At 41.7% G+C, this 15,228-nt stretch overlaps 1 protein-coding gene across 2 annotated transcripts in view; it reads left to right on the top strand.

Annotated features, from left to right (window-relative positions):
• The window catches only part of TOX (thymocyte selection associated high mobility group box), a 269,112-nt gene that overhangs the window by 226,811 nt on the left and 27,073 nt on the right, over window positions 1-15,228 (top strand). For both annotated transcript variants that reach the window (XM_031441587.2, XM_010985443.3), the window contains 2 exons: window positions 1,334-1,615; window positions 12,695-12,925. In XM_031441587.2, the coding sequence (XP_031297447.2) occupies window positions 1,334-1,615; window positions 12,695-12,925 (513 nt within the window). The remainder of the gene's footprint in view (window positions 1-1,333; window positions 1,616-12,694; window positions 12,926-15,228) is intronic.

Raw genomic sequence — 15,228 nt, 5'->3', positions numbered from 1 at the left:
GAGAACCTGAGTCTGAGGATGAAGCAGTAGCGAGAGCTGGAAGGGTCTAGGGCGTACACTGACTAACAAGAAGCTAACAGGGCCTCCTGGTGAGCCTCATACAAAGGACATGGGCGACGCCTCTTCAGTCGCCACTTCAGGCTCAGGGGCATGTAGCGAGGAGGTTGGTGAAATGACTAGAGAGCACTGGTAGGAAGTGACTTTATCACCTCTGACTAAGTTACTTAATGGACCTTTACAGTGTTTCCATGTCATGATAACATTTGTAGGCGGGTAATTACTAGGCATTGTGACACTACATGGGATTTTTTTTTTTTTGATGAAACAGAAAAAGATAGCATTATTAATTTTACTTTCTCCACTCCAAAATGTGACTTTAACCATTTATCTCTTCACTGCCCTCTGTTTTTCCATTTTCTTCTTTTTTCCTCTCTCGTTTTATAAACCTCTCCCTGCACTAACTCCCCAAGCCCCCTCCGAGTGAACAGCACTGAGCTGCTTCCGAAGGCACCACAGAATATTGCCCATTATTTTAAGTTTGAAAATGCCAGAGACACGTTGAATGAAATCCACCACACTCCTCTTATACAACACGTTTGACCTCTGGATACGTTAAAAGCTTCATCCTCCAGTGCTTTCAATTCTAATCCTTGCAGAGACGAAATTCATTGCTTGAATTATAAGAGTGAGTCTCATTAAGGCTAAAAAGCAGTGACCCAGAGAGCATCATGGAGTAATATGGTGACCTTGCAACTTTACAGCTTTTCTTTCAAATCTGACTATGGAGTCAAATCATTTCAATAGTCAATTAATCAATTGGTTAACACTAGCCTGTAAGTGCTCTGAGTCAGAAGTTAGTAGATCATTTGACCAATGCCAGTCTGGATAGAATTAAGCTGAGAATCGTAGTACGCTTAATTTTCCAAACCTTTCATAAACGATGAGAATCAAAGGAGTAGAGTTTCATGAACTATGTGAATGCTGCAGTCACTAACAGTTATACAATACTGACGCTCTAATAAGCATCAATATTTTGAAACTTACACCATAAATATGTTAATGATGTGTGTTTGCATTCCACTGGTAAGGAAAGGCTGTAAATATAATTAAGCAGGTCTTGAGTAATGAAATGTGATGTTGGCTGAATTCTCAAATTCTGTGCACCTTTGGGGCAATATATACCGTTAGGATTATTCTGCTCTGGGGAGGAGGCGGAAATGTGTGTAGTTGAGTAGGACATCCTACAGGATGTTTAAAGCCTAGGGAATTTTTTTTTTTAATTTTTCCGGAAAGAGGTCTTGTAAAAAATTATTTCCATCCACTTTTTTGGCAGATGCAAGATATACGGAACCCGGAAGGAACTCAATACAGCTCCCATCCTCAGATGGCAGCCATGAGACCAAGGGGTCAGCCCGCAGACATCAGGCAGCAGCCAGGAATGATGCAGCACGGCCAGCTGACCACCATCAACCAATCCCAGCTAAGTGCTCAGCTTGGATTGAACATGGGAGGGAGCAGCGTCCCCCACAACTCACCGTCTCCTCCCGGAAGCAAGTCCGCGACTCCATCACCATCCAGTTCAGTGCATGAGGATGAAGGCGATGATACCTCTAAGGTACGACTACATTACTTTTAGAACCTATGGAAATGCTCCTTGCCTAAAAAAAACAAAAGCAAAAAAATACTTCTTTGATGTCTTCCTTGACCTATGGTGGGTGCAAGTTTATATCATCCAAACGAGAAACATTGGTTGGGGACGTACTTCTGTAATGAAGCATGAGGTTACAGTCCAAATGGATTAAATCACCTGCTGGTTCAGTACATTTTAAGTCCCTAACAAATCCTTTAAATTCAGATGTATTAAACAAAAGTAGGTTGTACCCACACAGTACAGGATCTGCATGGTGAGTAAGGAAGAATAAATCTTACAGGATTCAGCATCCAAGATCAAGCTTAATTCACCACTCATTCCAAAGACTTGATTTCAATTTAACCACTTTAAGAAGGCAACATCCCAGGGATACAGTGATGGCCGTGTGTGTGTGTGTGTGTGTGTGTGTGTGTGTGTGTGTGTGTGTGTTATGGTTAGAGGAAATCTTTGAGATCATCTGACCCAGACATTTCATATTGAGGAAGAAAAAAAAGGAAGAGCCAGAGATACTAGACACTTCCTTCCAGAAGCAGAATCCTGGGTGTTTCATTATCTACCTTTTGTTAACCCCATGCCCATATACCTGTCTGTCTGTCTGTCTGTGTCACCTTATCTGTATAGAAAGATAGGTCTTAACTGTTCTTAGGATGGAAATTAGCTGCAACGGGCAGTTAGCTCTTTGAGCTATTCAAGGCAGCTTTTTCAAACAACTGCACCACAGCCAAGTCCACTGTCACTCAGAGCGTCAGAACAATCTTTTTGCTGCCTTGGTTATCAGTCAAGCATCTTCCAAACGGGTCCCAGTGAGAAGGACTCCCGTGCCTGCCTATTGTGAAAAGCACTGGCGGCTACCTGAGTACTTCATGCTCCTCCTTTTTTAAAAATATCACCAATGAATTGTCACTTGGGTCGGCCCTTTTTTGGTCACTTTTGCAAGAATTTTGTTTTTGGAAAACAGAAGACAACACTGTGGGATTCTGACGTTTGTGGTTAACTACACTACACTAGTCTATATGACCCAACAGCGACACTAATTTTTTTAACAATCCAGATAAACAGGGACACACAGATAAATAAATCCTGATCATAGAGACAAGGCTGCTCTGCCGACTGTTTGATTGTTTTCAGTGTTCTTAATGCTCTGGCATTTGGGGCCTTCATCCCAGAAAGACTACCCCTCGCGGGGTAGCTAATCCCTAGGGGTAGTGAACGATAAACGCCCATCTCTGATAAACGCACCAGCCAATCGGGAGCCCACACCCCAATCTTCTTTATCAAACCCTCACCCCTCACGCCAGTACTCCCCCTGCCCTAGACCCCCCCAGGACCGGGTACTGGACGACTGGGGACCCCCTCTCCAGCGCAGAGCCCACTGAAAGAGTGCAGACCACCCAGTGCTAAGCGTAAGCAGCAGACCCAGCCTGCCTCGCCCCTTCTTCCCGCAAGAACCCCAGTGAGGCTCTGGGCCGTGCGCTGCCCTCTCTCGTCTCTGCCTCCTGATGACCCTGCACCGCGTGCGGGGCAGCCCGCTTCTAGGTTTGTGTGCCTGTAAACGCCTTCCTTCGTGACATGCACGTCCCTGTCTGCTGTCTTACTGTTGCTGATGGAAGCAAACCACCAGTATATTTTAGAACCACTGTGCAGCTAAATACCAGCCCCCATGCGGACGCCTCACCCTCACAGCCTCTCCCTGCTGTCAGGCAGCCAGCCTCTCATGAGGGAAGATAAAAAAGGAGGCAGAGACTAATCGATGTTACATAAGTAGTTTATTGGGCTAGTGAAAGCCTGATCGTTTAGAGGTCAAAATAGATGTTTAAGAAAATGTGTATTATTCTAATAGTATCGCCAGCCCATGAGTACCTGAACCTTAATGTGAACACCAAGAATTTGTTTGTGGCCAGTTTAGATCTGATTATGCATAGTTAATTCAAGTTGAATTCCTAAACACAGGTGAGATATACTATATTGAAAGGGGAAAAAAATCATAGTTCTACTCATAGTAAAAACCAATTTGTGCATCTGTATTATGCCTTTATCAGCATTCTTTGTGGACATTTCAGGAAATTAATGCAAAATTAGTAACAGCTTCTGACAGGAGATTTTATGCAGGATGATTCTTACTTACAGTAGCATCTTCCACACCCTTCAACTTCTATGAGTAGCACACTGTGTAGAAGCCAGAAATTCATAGAATTAATATGGAGAGATTCTGCCATTTTCGACTGACACATAAGGTCCATATCTTATCATTTTCCTGAGGCCTGAATTTGTATGTTGCGAGTTTCTAGGTTGGTATGAAGCTTTTGAGTATCCTATCCAATCACTCAACATCCATATCGTAAGATACTTTATAGCTCACGACTAATGATCACGTAAGCTTTGTGTAGTGGATGCGTGTTCTATAGTGGAATGGTCCTGAACACACTAGGTGTGAAGGCAGAGGATGAATTTCTCAAGAATGCCCTCATTAAAATGGCGTTTTGTCTACACAGATAGCCTCAAGTTCGTGTTTAGTTTCAGTGTATTTTCCATCTCAAGAAAATCCACTCTCCCATTCCAACTTTACATACCATTCGTTCTTCACCTTTTCTCTTGTTTAAATCCCTCCTACCTCTCTATTCAACTTATATTTATTAAATGGCTAAAAAAAATCCTCTGATGAAAATGATCAAGCATTCTTCATCACAGCTAATGATTAAACTGGAATTTTTCCTGTATATATGAGCAGGATTTATGTGGAATGTTGCAGTGCAACAGCTCCAGTTAAACGTGAAATGGAGTTAAGTTGAAAGGATCATTTAAATCATTTCTAACAAGAGAACTACCAAAAAAATTATATTTACTCTCACACCTGAAAAAGAAGCCTTTAAACCTGCCCTGTTAATACTTTGTACTCTCATAAGCAACCGCATATTAATTCCAGTTTATCTAATTGAACAATCAAATGAAATAACTGTTTTGACAGAAAGGAATATTGTAAATACATCAGTAAAATAAATTATCACCTTATAAACACTCCCCATGGTTCTGATTGCTGTGGAGCTGTGTCGACAGCCTAAAGTCATAAACTAGACACACAGTCAAACATCAAAGAAATACAAACCCGGGTAGCTTGCGGTTCTAAGCCTGTAATCCAGTCCTTATAATACAAGTATCCGTGGCATTACAGCCCGTTTTTAGCAGTTTTCCCTTTAAGGAAGCTACAGGCCAAGGCTCACAGTTGGCGTTCATATAAGCACCAGAATATTTGGGTTTATTTTTCCTTTTAAGAGTGTTGCTTTTTATTTGTCCCACATGTAGTCTATGTTTCTTTTTCTCTTTCTTACCTTCCTTAAGATTGTTCTTCTTTTTCTCATTCCATAATTTCCCATCTTAAGATTGGAAATTTTGTACTCTTCCTCTAAATTTAGTAACCACCCCTGACACGCAAATGCATGAAGGTCTAACATTGGTCAGCATCTTCACCCTTCTTAGGTTCCTTCAGCGCCACACGCGTCCCTCCAACCTCTGCTGGGCAGATATTGCTGCTGTTTGTTTTAATTATAGTTTAAATTAAGTGTAATTTAATAAACTCCATGAAACACTATTTCTATTATTATTTCAGTCTTTTTCCTTTAGGTTTATTCACATGTAATAGAATTTTTTTTATCTGGCATCATTTTCCCTATTCCTTCGAAATCTTCTCTGACGAGGATCTACTGGGAACATTACCTTAAAAAGTACTTCCACTAGGAGTAGAATTTTAGGTTGACAGTGCTTCTCTCCTGTCATTTTGAACATATTACTCCATTGAATCCTGATTTTCATTATTGCTTTTGAGAATTCTACTGCCTCACTGTCTTTCCTTTGAGAGTAATCTGCCTCGGTTCTCTGACTGGTTTTAAGATCTCCTTTTGCCTTTGGTGTCCTGCAGCCGCACTGTAATGTATGTGAGTTTCTTTATCCTGAATTTAAATAGTTCCTACCCCACTCTTGCTCCCTTCTCGATCTGTAATTCTGATAAGATGTCTGCTAGACTTTCGTATCCTATCCTCCATGGCTCTTTTCTTTCATATTTTCTGTTTCCCTGTTGCTCTGTGTTACATTCTGCTTAATGTATTTATATCAATTTCCCAGTTCATAATTCAGTTTTCAGCTACATCAAATCTGAAATTAAAGCTGATATACTGAGGTTTTAATTTCAGTTATTTTGTATTCCTAGTTTATTTGGTTCTTTCCCAAATCTGTTTGGACATTTTTGTTTTAATTGCTTGCTCTTTATCCATAGATTTCATCCCTTTTGTCAAGTATTTGCTAATTCCGATACATGACATCTACTGGGGTCTGGTTCTATTGTCTATTGTTGCTGCTGGCTCTTAGTTTTAATGCCTTGCTTTGTTTTGCTTTTAATAAGAGCTGATATTTATTAGAACTTTATAAGAATTCTACTGGACCTGGTTTGAAAGCAGATTCCCCTAAAGATGATTTGTGTTTGCTTCTTCCAGGCATCTTGGACCATTACAATCTAGAACCACTTTTGGCTTAAAGTTTTTCAGATCACTCGAGTAGTATGCTTTCAGGGTATAAACCCTCACAAATGCTGGCTTCTGTTTGTGAATTAGCACAAAAGATATTTTCCCCCTCATTCAGTATCATCCTGGCAGGTCCCGGGAGGGAACACGCAAGGGAAGTCATTTTATCTCCCCCTTGCACTGAAAGTCTAATTCTTTTCTGTCCTGACTTAATAGGAACCCTCCTGTTAAACACCCCGCTTTTGTTGGTTGGCCATTTGTCACCTATCTGCCGTGACTTGGACTCAATTTCAACAGGTTCAGCAATTATCTTCATGATGAAAACTGACTCTGGTACTCTGTTTACTTCTCTGAATTCCCGCTTTCACGTGCTTTTTTTTTTTAGCTTTTAAGAGTTTCCTACTAATTTGCTAGTTCATCCGTGTATGTGCGTTGCTATACTGGGCAGAAAGAGGAGTTTTTTTTCACAAATAAAATAGGATGTGACTAGAGCAACAATTAAATGAGCCTTCAGAAAAGTACTTTTTATTTACCACTGTTCTGAAGGCTAGGAGATTCCTGGAACAAAGTAAAAATGATACGCACACAGGTTTCTATAAATACTGAGTGAAATCAAGCTGTGTTGGAACTGAATGTCAGGTCACGTTATCCAGCTTTGGGACAGAATATTGAAAATAGGGACTTGAAAGTCTGATATTTCCCACATTGAACTATACTTACTACACAGTTTTTCAACACTTCACTTGATAGAATATGTATGACACTTTTAAAGAATTTCTTAGATCCTTACTCCTCGTTTGTCAGAAATAAAGTATCCCATTGGTTAAGACTGAGCTTAAAAAAGTAGTTCTGGGGAAAAGAGTAGAATGCAGTCAAACACCCAGTTAGTACTCGGTTCCAAATAATTGTTCCTAAACTTCATTTAGGTCATTATCTTATACTAGGAAGTGGTATTTTCAAGATGTGTATGTTCTTAGATGATTCGTACCCCAGAAGACTGAGCGTACTTGATGGAGTCATGAGATAAAAATCACGGGAGGCTTACACATAAACACTGGGCACTTTCCCAGGACCCTGTGTCCACAGCTTGTGCATTCTTGGGAAGGCAGGAGAAACCCTCAGTCTACAATAGCAAGAGGAAAGCATGTTGATCTAGGCAGGCAAATTCAGAAACCAAATGAATCTAACAAAATTGATAACTATAAGTCACGGGTGTACGTAGTTACAATCAAATCTTTTCTTCACTTTAAAGTGATTTTTTCTGGACAGTAGCCTAAATTTCTTAACTTACATAAGGCCACTGAGTGTTTTGGTTAAACTCATCCTAAAACAGTACTCAGTTACGTTTGGCAGAATCAAGAACCCTTAAAAATGGATTTGCTTTACAAACTGTGGTACCAATACAATGCCCTGCACTTGTGAATCATTTCAAGAGTATAACATTTCATATATGGTTTTCTATAATTGATGTTTTGAGTCAGTAAATGTACTGTTATTATTAATGATAATAATAAACCCGACTGTAAAATGAAAGAGGGATTACAGCCTTGCTGATTTCCCAGTAACGAGATGACTCGCTTTCCATGCTCATTTGAATTTATTCTCATAAGGGGATTTCAGATGGCATAGTTTAGAAAGAAAAGAGAGAATGAATTTAAGTAGCAAAATTTTTCATGTACAGAAACAGCACCGTCACAAAAAGTGCTGTGAGATGCCCTGTTTCTATGGTGAAGATTTTACAATATTTACTTTATGCGGTAAGAGTTATAAGTGGAGTTCTATGTTGTTTGTTCAGCCTATTATGCAGATGGTGCTTGATTAAAATCTATTTTAAACTACAGCGATTACTGCGAGATAGTGTGCGTTAAACAGCTCTCCCAGCTCCATTAAAGGCTTTGGGACCGCGGCAGTTTATTTTAAATATGCCTGAAGACATTTCTAACTTCTCCAGGGACATTTCAGTATCAGTGATTCTCCTTCCTTGAGAATCTTAACTCCTGGACCTGGTATTCTTACCTAAGTATTATCTAAGTAACACCATTAATACATGCTTTTTAAAAGTAAGAAATCATTGTTTCCTTGTGATAAATAAGTTAAATGCATCACTATAATTAAGCGGTAAGACATGAACAGGAGGTGGGTTACCAGAAGCATCAGGACAGCCCTAGGGATTTTGGAAATAAATCTATGTCACCAGGTAAGTCACGTGAAGCATATGCCTCTGTGTAAAGCTTACGTGAGAGTAGTCTTTCTATGAATTTGTGGATGTATTTGTTTATTCATTAGTGCTTTAACTGAACAGGAAGTAAGTCTGTGGGTGTACATTGAGGGTTTCAACCCAGCCATGTTCTTGGTTGCTGTGATTTTCATACAGCTGTTACATATGTTTCGAATTCCCTCTTTCTTGTAATTCTAAGCCTTTGGCCCGAGCTGTACAATATAGGGGTGGAAATGTGTGCTGATTCACTGCACGAAAGACTCCGCACGGATGCTGTGAGGACGGAAAGGTTAGCGGGACCTTGTCCCGACGCTCAGTGTGCTTGTAGGGGCTTCATATTTCTGCATTATATGGTTCCTTCTCTGTTGTAAAGATTGTGATGTTGGAATTACATTTAACTCTCCAGTCTTAGAACCCAAGTAACTTTAGAAATATTATACTCTAGAACAGTGTCCAGGACACAATGCAGTGCAGTTCAGTGCAGTCACCACCAATCATATACGTGTACATTTAAATTTGACTACTTAAAATTAAATAAGTAAAAAAATCAGTTCCTCGGGTGCTCTAGCCAAACAAGCTCTGTAGCCACATGTGGCTAGCAGCTACCCATTCAGACAATGCAGAGAACATTTTCATCTTTCTAGAAAATTCCATGAGATAGTGCTTCTGTAGTCTGCAGAAGTCAGAGTCTCTTAGAAAATTAGGACATTACATTATAAGCTTTCATCCATCTAAGTAAGAATTTAGGGTCCAGACAATACTCAAAATTAAGGCCCAGGGACATATTACAAACCCATTTAGCTAATTTTCCCACCACAATCGTATTCATCATCATTGTGCTCATTCCAAGTAGTTGGTGGTCAGTAAAGCCAGGTGTCTTTCAAAATGCAATCCATTCCTGGCAGGTAAGTGGATCCAAATTAGAGCCACATCTCTTTCTTTAGGGAAGCTTTGCATGTGAGAAATGACCATGTGGTTTTCAAATATGTGATGAAACCACCTCCAGAAAGTGGGCCCCGACAAATTCCCGGGTCATTAGACAGACTCTAAACAGTAGCTCACTTCTGTACCTTCCCGAAGACAAGCAAAGTGCGAAATAAAATATGAGGCCCCCACACGTCAGGAGGCAGTGCCCAGTGTTCACGCGGCCGACAGCCTTCACTTCCTGCAGCACTGCCCACAGGGGTGCGTGCTAATATCAGACAGCGAACCACAACAGGGGGGTCGTGTCCCGTTATATTGCATCCTAAAAGCAAAGACACTGTCCATACCCAGTAAGTCTTCATACGAGGAACACTGAGCAATGTAATGACAGTTCCCCTCAAAGCACATTTTATTTAAAAAAAAAAAATCTTTCATACATAATTTTTATTTTTGTTTTTTCCTCTTGTATCAGCTTTTGGTGAAAGGGCATTCTCTTGAATCATAGTTCAGTTCTATGAGGACACTTTTATAAGTGATCAGAATATTATGATCCAAGTTGCAGAGGTCTAGTTTAATTACTGAAAGAAAGGCTGTGAATCTTGAGAAGTGAATATTGCATGTGTATCTCGTAGGTTGGCCCCCTCAGATGCCACTTTTCTGCCCGGGCAGGTAATTCCAGCCGAGGTGAACATGAGCATTTAAAAGGAAGGCATATCAGTGGGCTCTCGCTTTCAGGCGTCGAAAAGACAAAGCTGATGCGATGTAATGAGACTGGCTGGGAGTCTGGCCATGATGCGGGAGGACGTCCCAGCCTCACAGCTGAGTGCCTCCCAGGTGCCCGATCGGATACACAGTTGAAGCCTCAGGGTGACACTCCATAACACACAAATGATGTCTCCTGAGCCTTGAAAGTATGGAGGCAGAAGTCATGAAATGCTTGTTTCTGCTAAAGGAAACTCAGATTGTGCAAGACTGCATCTGGCTAATCCTACTGGGCAAGCCAGGAAAGTAGGGGAAGCCTTCAGACAATGGACCAACGAACCAAATTGATGGGCTGCACAGAACGTTTAGAGTTTCCTCAAAGGTTGCTGTACGTGGCCTCAGAACAGTAATTTGTGCTTTTCTTACACTTGATACCTAGAGCTTCTCACTGGCAGTGATAGGTTCTCCTGCTCCAGCAGATAATCCCTAAAAAGCAGGGCCATGTTGTCCAGTACAAGGATGCTGTCCTTTCTGTTACCAGAGGGTATCACATAGCCAGGAGGTCTAAAACTTGCACCATGTTGTCCAGATACCAACTTACAAAGAAAAGAAGCATGAAGATCAGCAGTTCAAACACAGTTTTGGACCGTAAAAGATGGCAACTATTTAGATAATCTGGGGAAATCTTTTAATAAAAATATTCACGTTGCATCATAGGATGACATTTGATTATTTCCCAAAAAGACTGATACGATCTGCAATCACAGAGATTTCAATGTGTCAGATCATTAATTTTTTAACTGAAGTAGAGTCAGTTTACAATGTTGTGTCAATTCTGGTGCACAGCATAATGCTTCAGTCATACATGAGCATACGTATGTATTCGTTTTCATAGTCCTTTTCATTACAGGGTACTACAAGATACTGAATAGAGTTCCCTGTGCTCTACACTAGAAACTTGTTTATCTGTTTTATATATAGTAGTATATGCAAACTTCAGACTCCTAATTTATCCCTTCCCACCTCTTTTCCCCTGGTACTAATTAATTTTTTAATTAAAATTTAAAATGAGTCCAGGTAAATATTCCATATGGACCAGCATCATTTCCCTGCACTTTGTTCCCTATCTGATGTTACCAATCCTTGATGAACTGTGACCTCCAACGTCATGATCCCTCCAGTTTTAATACTCTTCATGTGGTCTTTCTTGAATCCTTTTCTATTTTCTTCTTCATATTTTATTATTTTGAACATAGGAATTGTTATATTTAGAAAGTTGGAAATGGAGGCCCAGAAAATGATGTAATTTACCCAAGATTGCACAGCTAAAAACAATGAAAGATGGCATGAGTTAGGTCCTCTGACGTCACGTCCGCTGGCCTCTCAGGATACCATGCTTCCTCTCCAATGGTGACAGCTCTTTTACACAAATCACCTTGCCTCGCAGCTTATCTGAATAAGATACATGTGACCTTATGTTTGCCAAGAAGGGAAAAATCAGCAACAATCACAACAGTGGAAGGTGAGGGCACAGAACCTCCCACGATGATGGCGATGCCATCGAGAGGCGGTGCACGTGGGCGTGTATGCTGGTGGGAGAGGCGTGTGGAAAGAGGACTCCTTCAGGGACAGCACTACTTGATATTCAGGTAGATTCACATAATCGTAGAACTAGAAAGAAATCTTAGCCCAAATCTCTCGTTCCATAGAAGTGGATGAAATGACATCACATACAGTTAGCTATTATCGAAGTTAATATTTAAATGCAGATATCCTAATACATTGTGTGTTTTTCTCCACTTGCATCAGAATAGCAACACAGATTATCCAAATATTCAGACGCAAGGACAATGGGAGAAAAGGGAAACTATTCTTAAACCGAATATTAAAGCTGTCCTAAAAATGTCTAGATTTTAGAATCTATTTTCCAGAGATGCACTTTCCAGTATGGTAGCCATTAGTCACATGTAGCTATTTAAATTTAAAGCAATTAAAATTAAAGAAAGTTTAAGATTTTGTTTATTATTCCTGCTAGCCACATTTCCTATGCTCATCAGTTACATGTAGCTAGTGGCTACCATATTGAATAATGCAGATTTTAGAACTTTACCCTCATTGCAGAAGGTTTTGTTGGACAACACTGAATTTGCTTCTAGAGTATGCCTTTCTCCAAGCTGTGACCATTGTTTGGCTTTCCCAGCAGCATGCATAGACCTAAATGCAACATCAAAAGCCATTCAACTTTATTAATTACACATGTTGCCCACAACGACTTAAAAATCATAATTAGGAGGAAAAGGATAAACTCCCCAGAAGAAAACAGGTTAGATTGTTCATACAGTAGGGTCACAACCCGAGGCATCTGCTGCTGTCATCGTCACAGCGCTGCTTGTCACTCAGCTTCCTGAGTAAGAAAAAGGAGAAGCTAGGAGAGGTAAGGGCTAATACCCAACAGTACAATTGCCCTGCGAAGAGAATCAATAACGTTATCTTATGTATGAAAATTACATGAAATGGGAAGTTTTATCTGAAAACAGCAACAGCAACAAAACCAAGTGTCCCTTAGGAATGGCTGTGTTTGTGCGACGTGTGTGGAGGAGTCTATCCGTGTAAGTCTCAAAGGAGCGCGGTGTGATCCGTCCGCACGTTTTCCAGTCCCTCCTAATTCAGATTTTGGTTTTGTTTCAGATCAATGGTGGGGAGAAGCGGCCCGCCTCTGACATGGGGAAAAAACCAAAAACCCCCAAAAAGAAGAAGAAGAAGGACCCCAACGAGCCCCAGAAGCCTGTGTCTGCCTACGCGCTGTTCTTCCGCGACACTCAGGCCGCCATCAAGGGCCAAAATCCAAATGCTACCTTCGGTGAAGTCTCCAAAATTGTGGCTTCGATGTGGGACGGTTTGGGAGAAGAGCAAAAACAGGTAAGAAAAGACGCAGAATGGAGTGAATCAGCACGATCTGAAAAGGTGTGTGCATTCTAGAGAAGGGACCTCCGAGGACGATGGGTAGATGCTTCAGATGCTAGAGCCGAGGCCGAGCATGGGCCCCATCAGAGCCAGACTGCAGGGAGCTGTGACCTGATCTTATGTTCCTTTCTTGCTCTGTTGTAAATAGCATGTTAGTGCCTTTGTTCCCACGTTTATATAGTGCAGTTACTTTTGGAAGGATTTTTCCATGTCCCAGCCAGGATTACATCATTCCTTAATGCTGGCAGTGTGATCACAAAGACTGAAAAAAACACGAGAAGTATTTTGAAAACTGTCCACCCCTCTCTTCAGCACTTGCTGTTTACTCTTTTGTCATCGAAACCCCCTTTGCTACATGAACTTCAGATTTAAGGGTCTCTCCCCGCAGCCATTCCCTAAAGACCACCGGGGTATGTTATTCAATCCCACCTGTACCATATTTCCAAGCTGGATTAGATGCGACCAGATGCCTGGTTACTTCCTTCTGTGGTGGATTGCCGTGGTGTGACCAAGGACCATGCGAGGGGCTGGGGGGGTGCAGGGGCACGTGAGACACTTTGCAGCTCAGCCATAGCATAAGTAGCCCCGAAGGTCTTAAGGAGGATGGGAATCTCAGAGAGAAAGAGTTCAGTACGTAGGTGTAACCCACCTCGGCAGAGAAGCAACATGGAGCCCAGATTTCTAAACCAGGCAGCAGACTGCCGTTGTCACCCTCTAGAATTTCATTGTCATGAAGACAAAATTAGACAGGCCTCATCATTAATGTTCAGTTACTGGAACGTCTAGGTAGATGCAGCTTTAGCTGCTGCAGAATATTGACGTGTGTTAATGATGGACTCGTCTCATGTCTGATTATCAGTGGAGACCTTTACCTCTTCTCATCTGGTCCAGGGAAGCGTGTAAGAAACAGGAAGCCTCAAACCTGTATCCGTCTACGAGTACCTACATACTGTGAATATATGTCAACATCTATAATGTATACAGTGTTTTCTATGTTCAAGAACACGTATACATGACTTATCTCATCTGTTCTGCTCATTTCTCGTAGATTCTTTAAATTTTGCCAATTAGGAAATGGGGCCAGATAGGGAAATTCATTCACTTTTTTCACATTTTTACTTAACAATACTTGTTGAGTGTGTACTCCATGCCCCAGGCACTGTTCTAGACACCGGGTACAGCAGGGAATGAGATGGGGTCCCCATGCTGGTAAATGGTTTGTCTAAGGCTACACACCATGACCGGAACTTATCACTCAACTTACAGCTCTTTTCTAACAAATTCATGAAATCGGTGAGAGTTGTAATGGTACAACCAGTTGCTAAGGAAACATAGAACCTCCCCCCAGTTCTCTCCAGCCCCCTTTTCTGTCAACCAAAGCCGTCTTTTACAATCTGCTATCTACACATTTTCTTACACCCTTTTCAAGACTGCTGGCCCCAGGGAGAGGCTTCACAGGAAAGCACAGGCCCCCACCGTGGAGCCCTGCCCTGCAACAGTTGTCTTCAAGGGCAGAAAACACACCACTGGAATGTTCTCTGTGCATGCAATTAAAATACTCATTTCCCTATGAAAGGGTAGTTGACATATTTTGTGAGTTTGTTGAAAACCTGGTATAGTTGGTTGAGGATTTTCAACCTGGTTTCTATCCTGACTCAGATCAGTTTGCTCTCATTCTCAAAGCTGAGGTGTGGCCTCCAGCCAACGCTGGGCATTCAGTGTAGAACTGGACAGTGGCTCATCCCTCTGCTTGGCAGAGCTTCGAAGACTGAGAAGCTAAGTGCGTGTCCACCAGGAATCCCAGCCCATCCCTGTTGTCTCTGTTTATACCCATGATGCCTCCTGCCTCCACCCATGACCCATGCGCCAGGACGTACCTCTCTCCCCAGTACAACCCCTGCATGTATTACTGGACAGGGACCAGGCTTCACTACTGCAAACTCTTCGGCTTTGTAAGATGAAATTTCACAGAAGAGACATCCAGAAAGTGCATACCCTCCCTAGGGATTGTGGCAGCAACTCTTGGGCATCAGCAGACAGACGCGATTCCCTTCTGAAGACTCAGCCCCTCTTCCTACCCCGGGCTCACCGGCAGTGCCGCTTCAGGGCTCCTAGGGGCTCCTCTGGGCTCTTTGCTCTGTCAAGTTTGATTTTGAGAAACTTCAGTTGCCATTGCCACCACCCACCCCACTCCTCTTGTCTATCTTCCTGACCCCAGATACCTCTCCCTAATTATTTCCCACCTTCACTAGAGGAAC

The sequence above is a fragment of the Camelus dromedarius genome, chromosome 30 (genome assembly GCF_036321535.1).
Source record: "Camelus dromedarius isolate mCamDro1 chromosome 30, mCamDro1.pat, whole genome shotgun sequence".
NCBI lineage: Eukaryota > Metazoa > Chordata > Mammalia > Artiodactyla > Camelidae > Camelus > Camelus dromedarius.
This window is presented reverse-complemented; position numbering and strand designations above follow the sequence as displayed.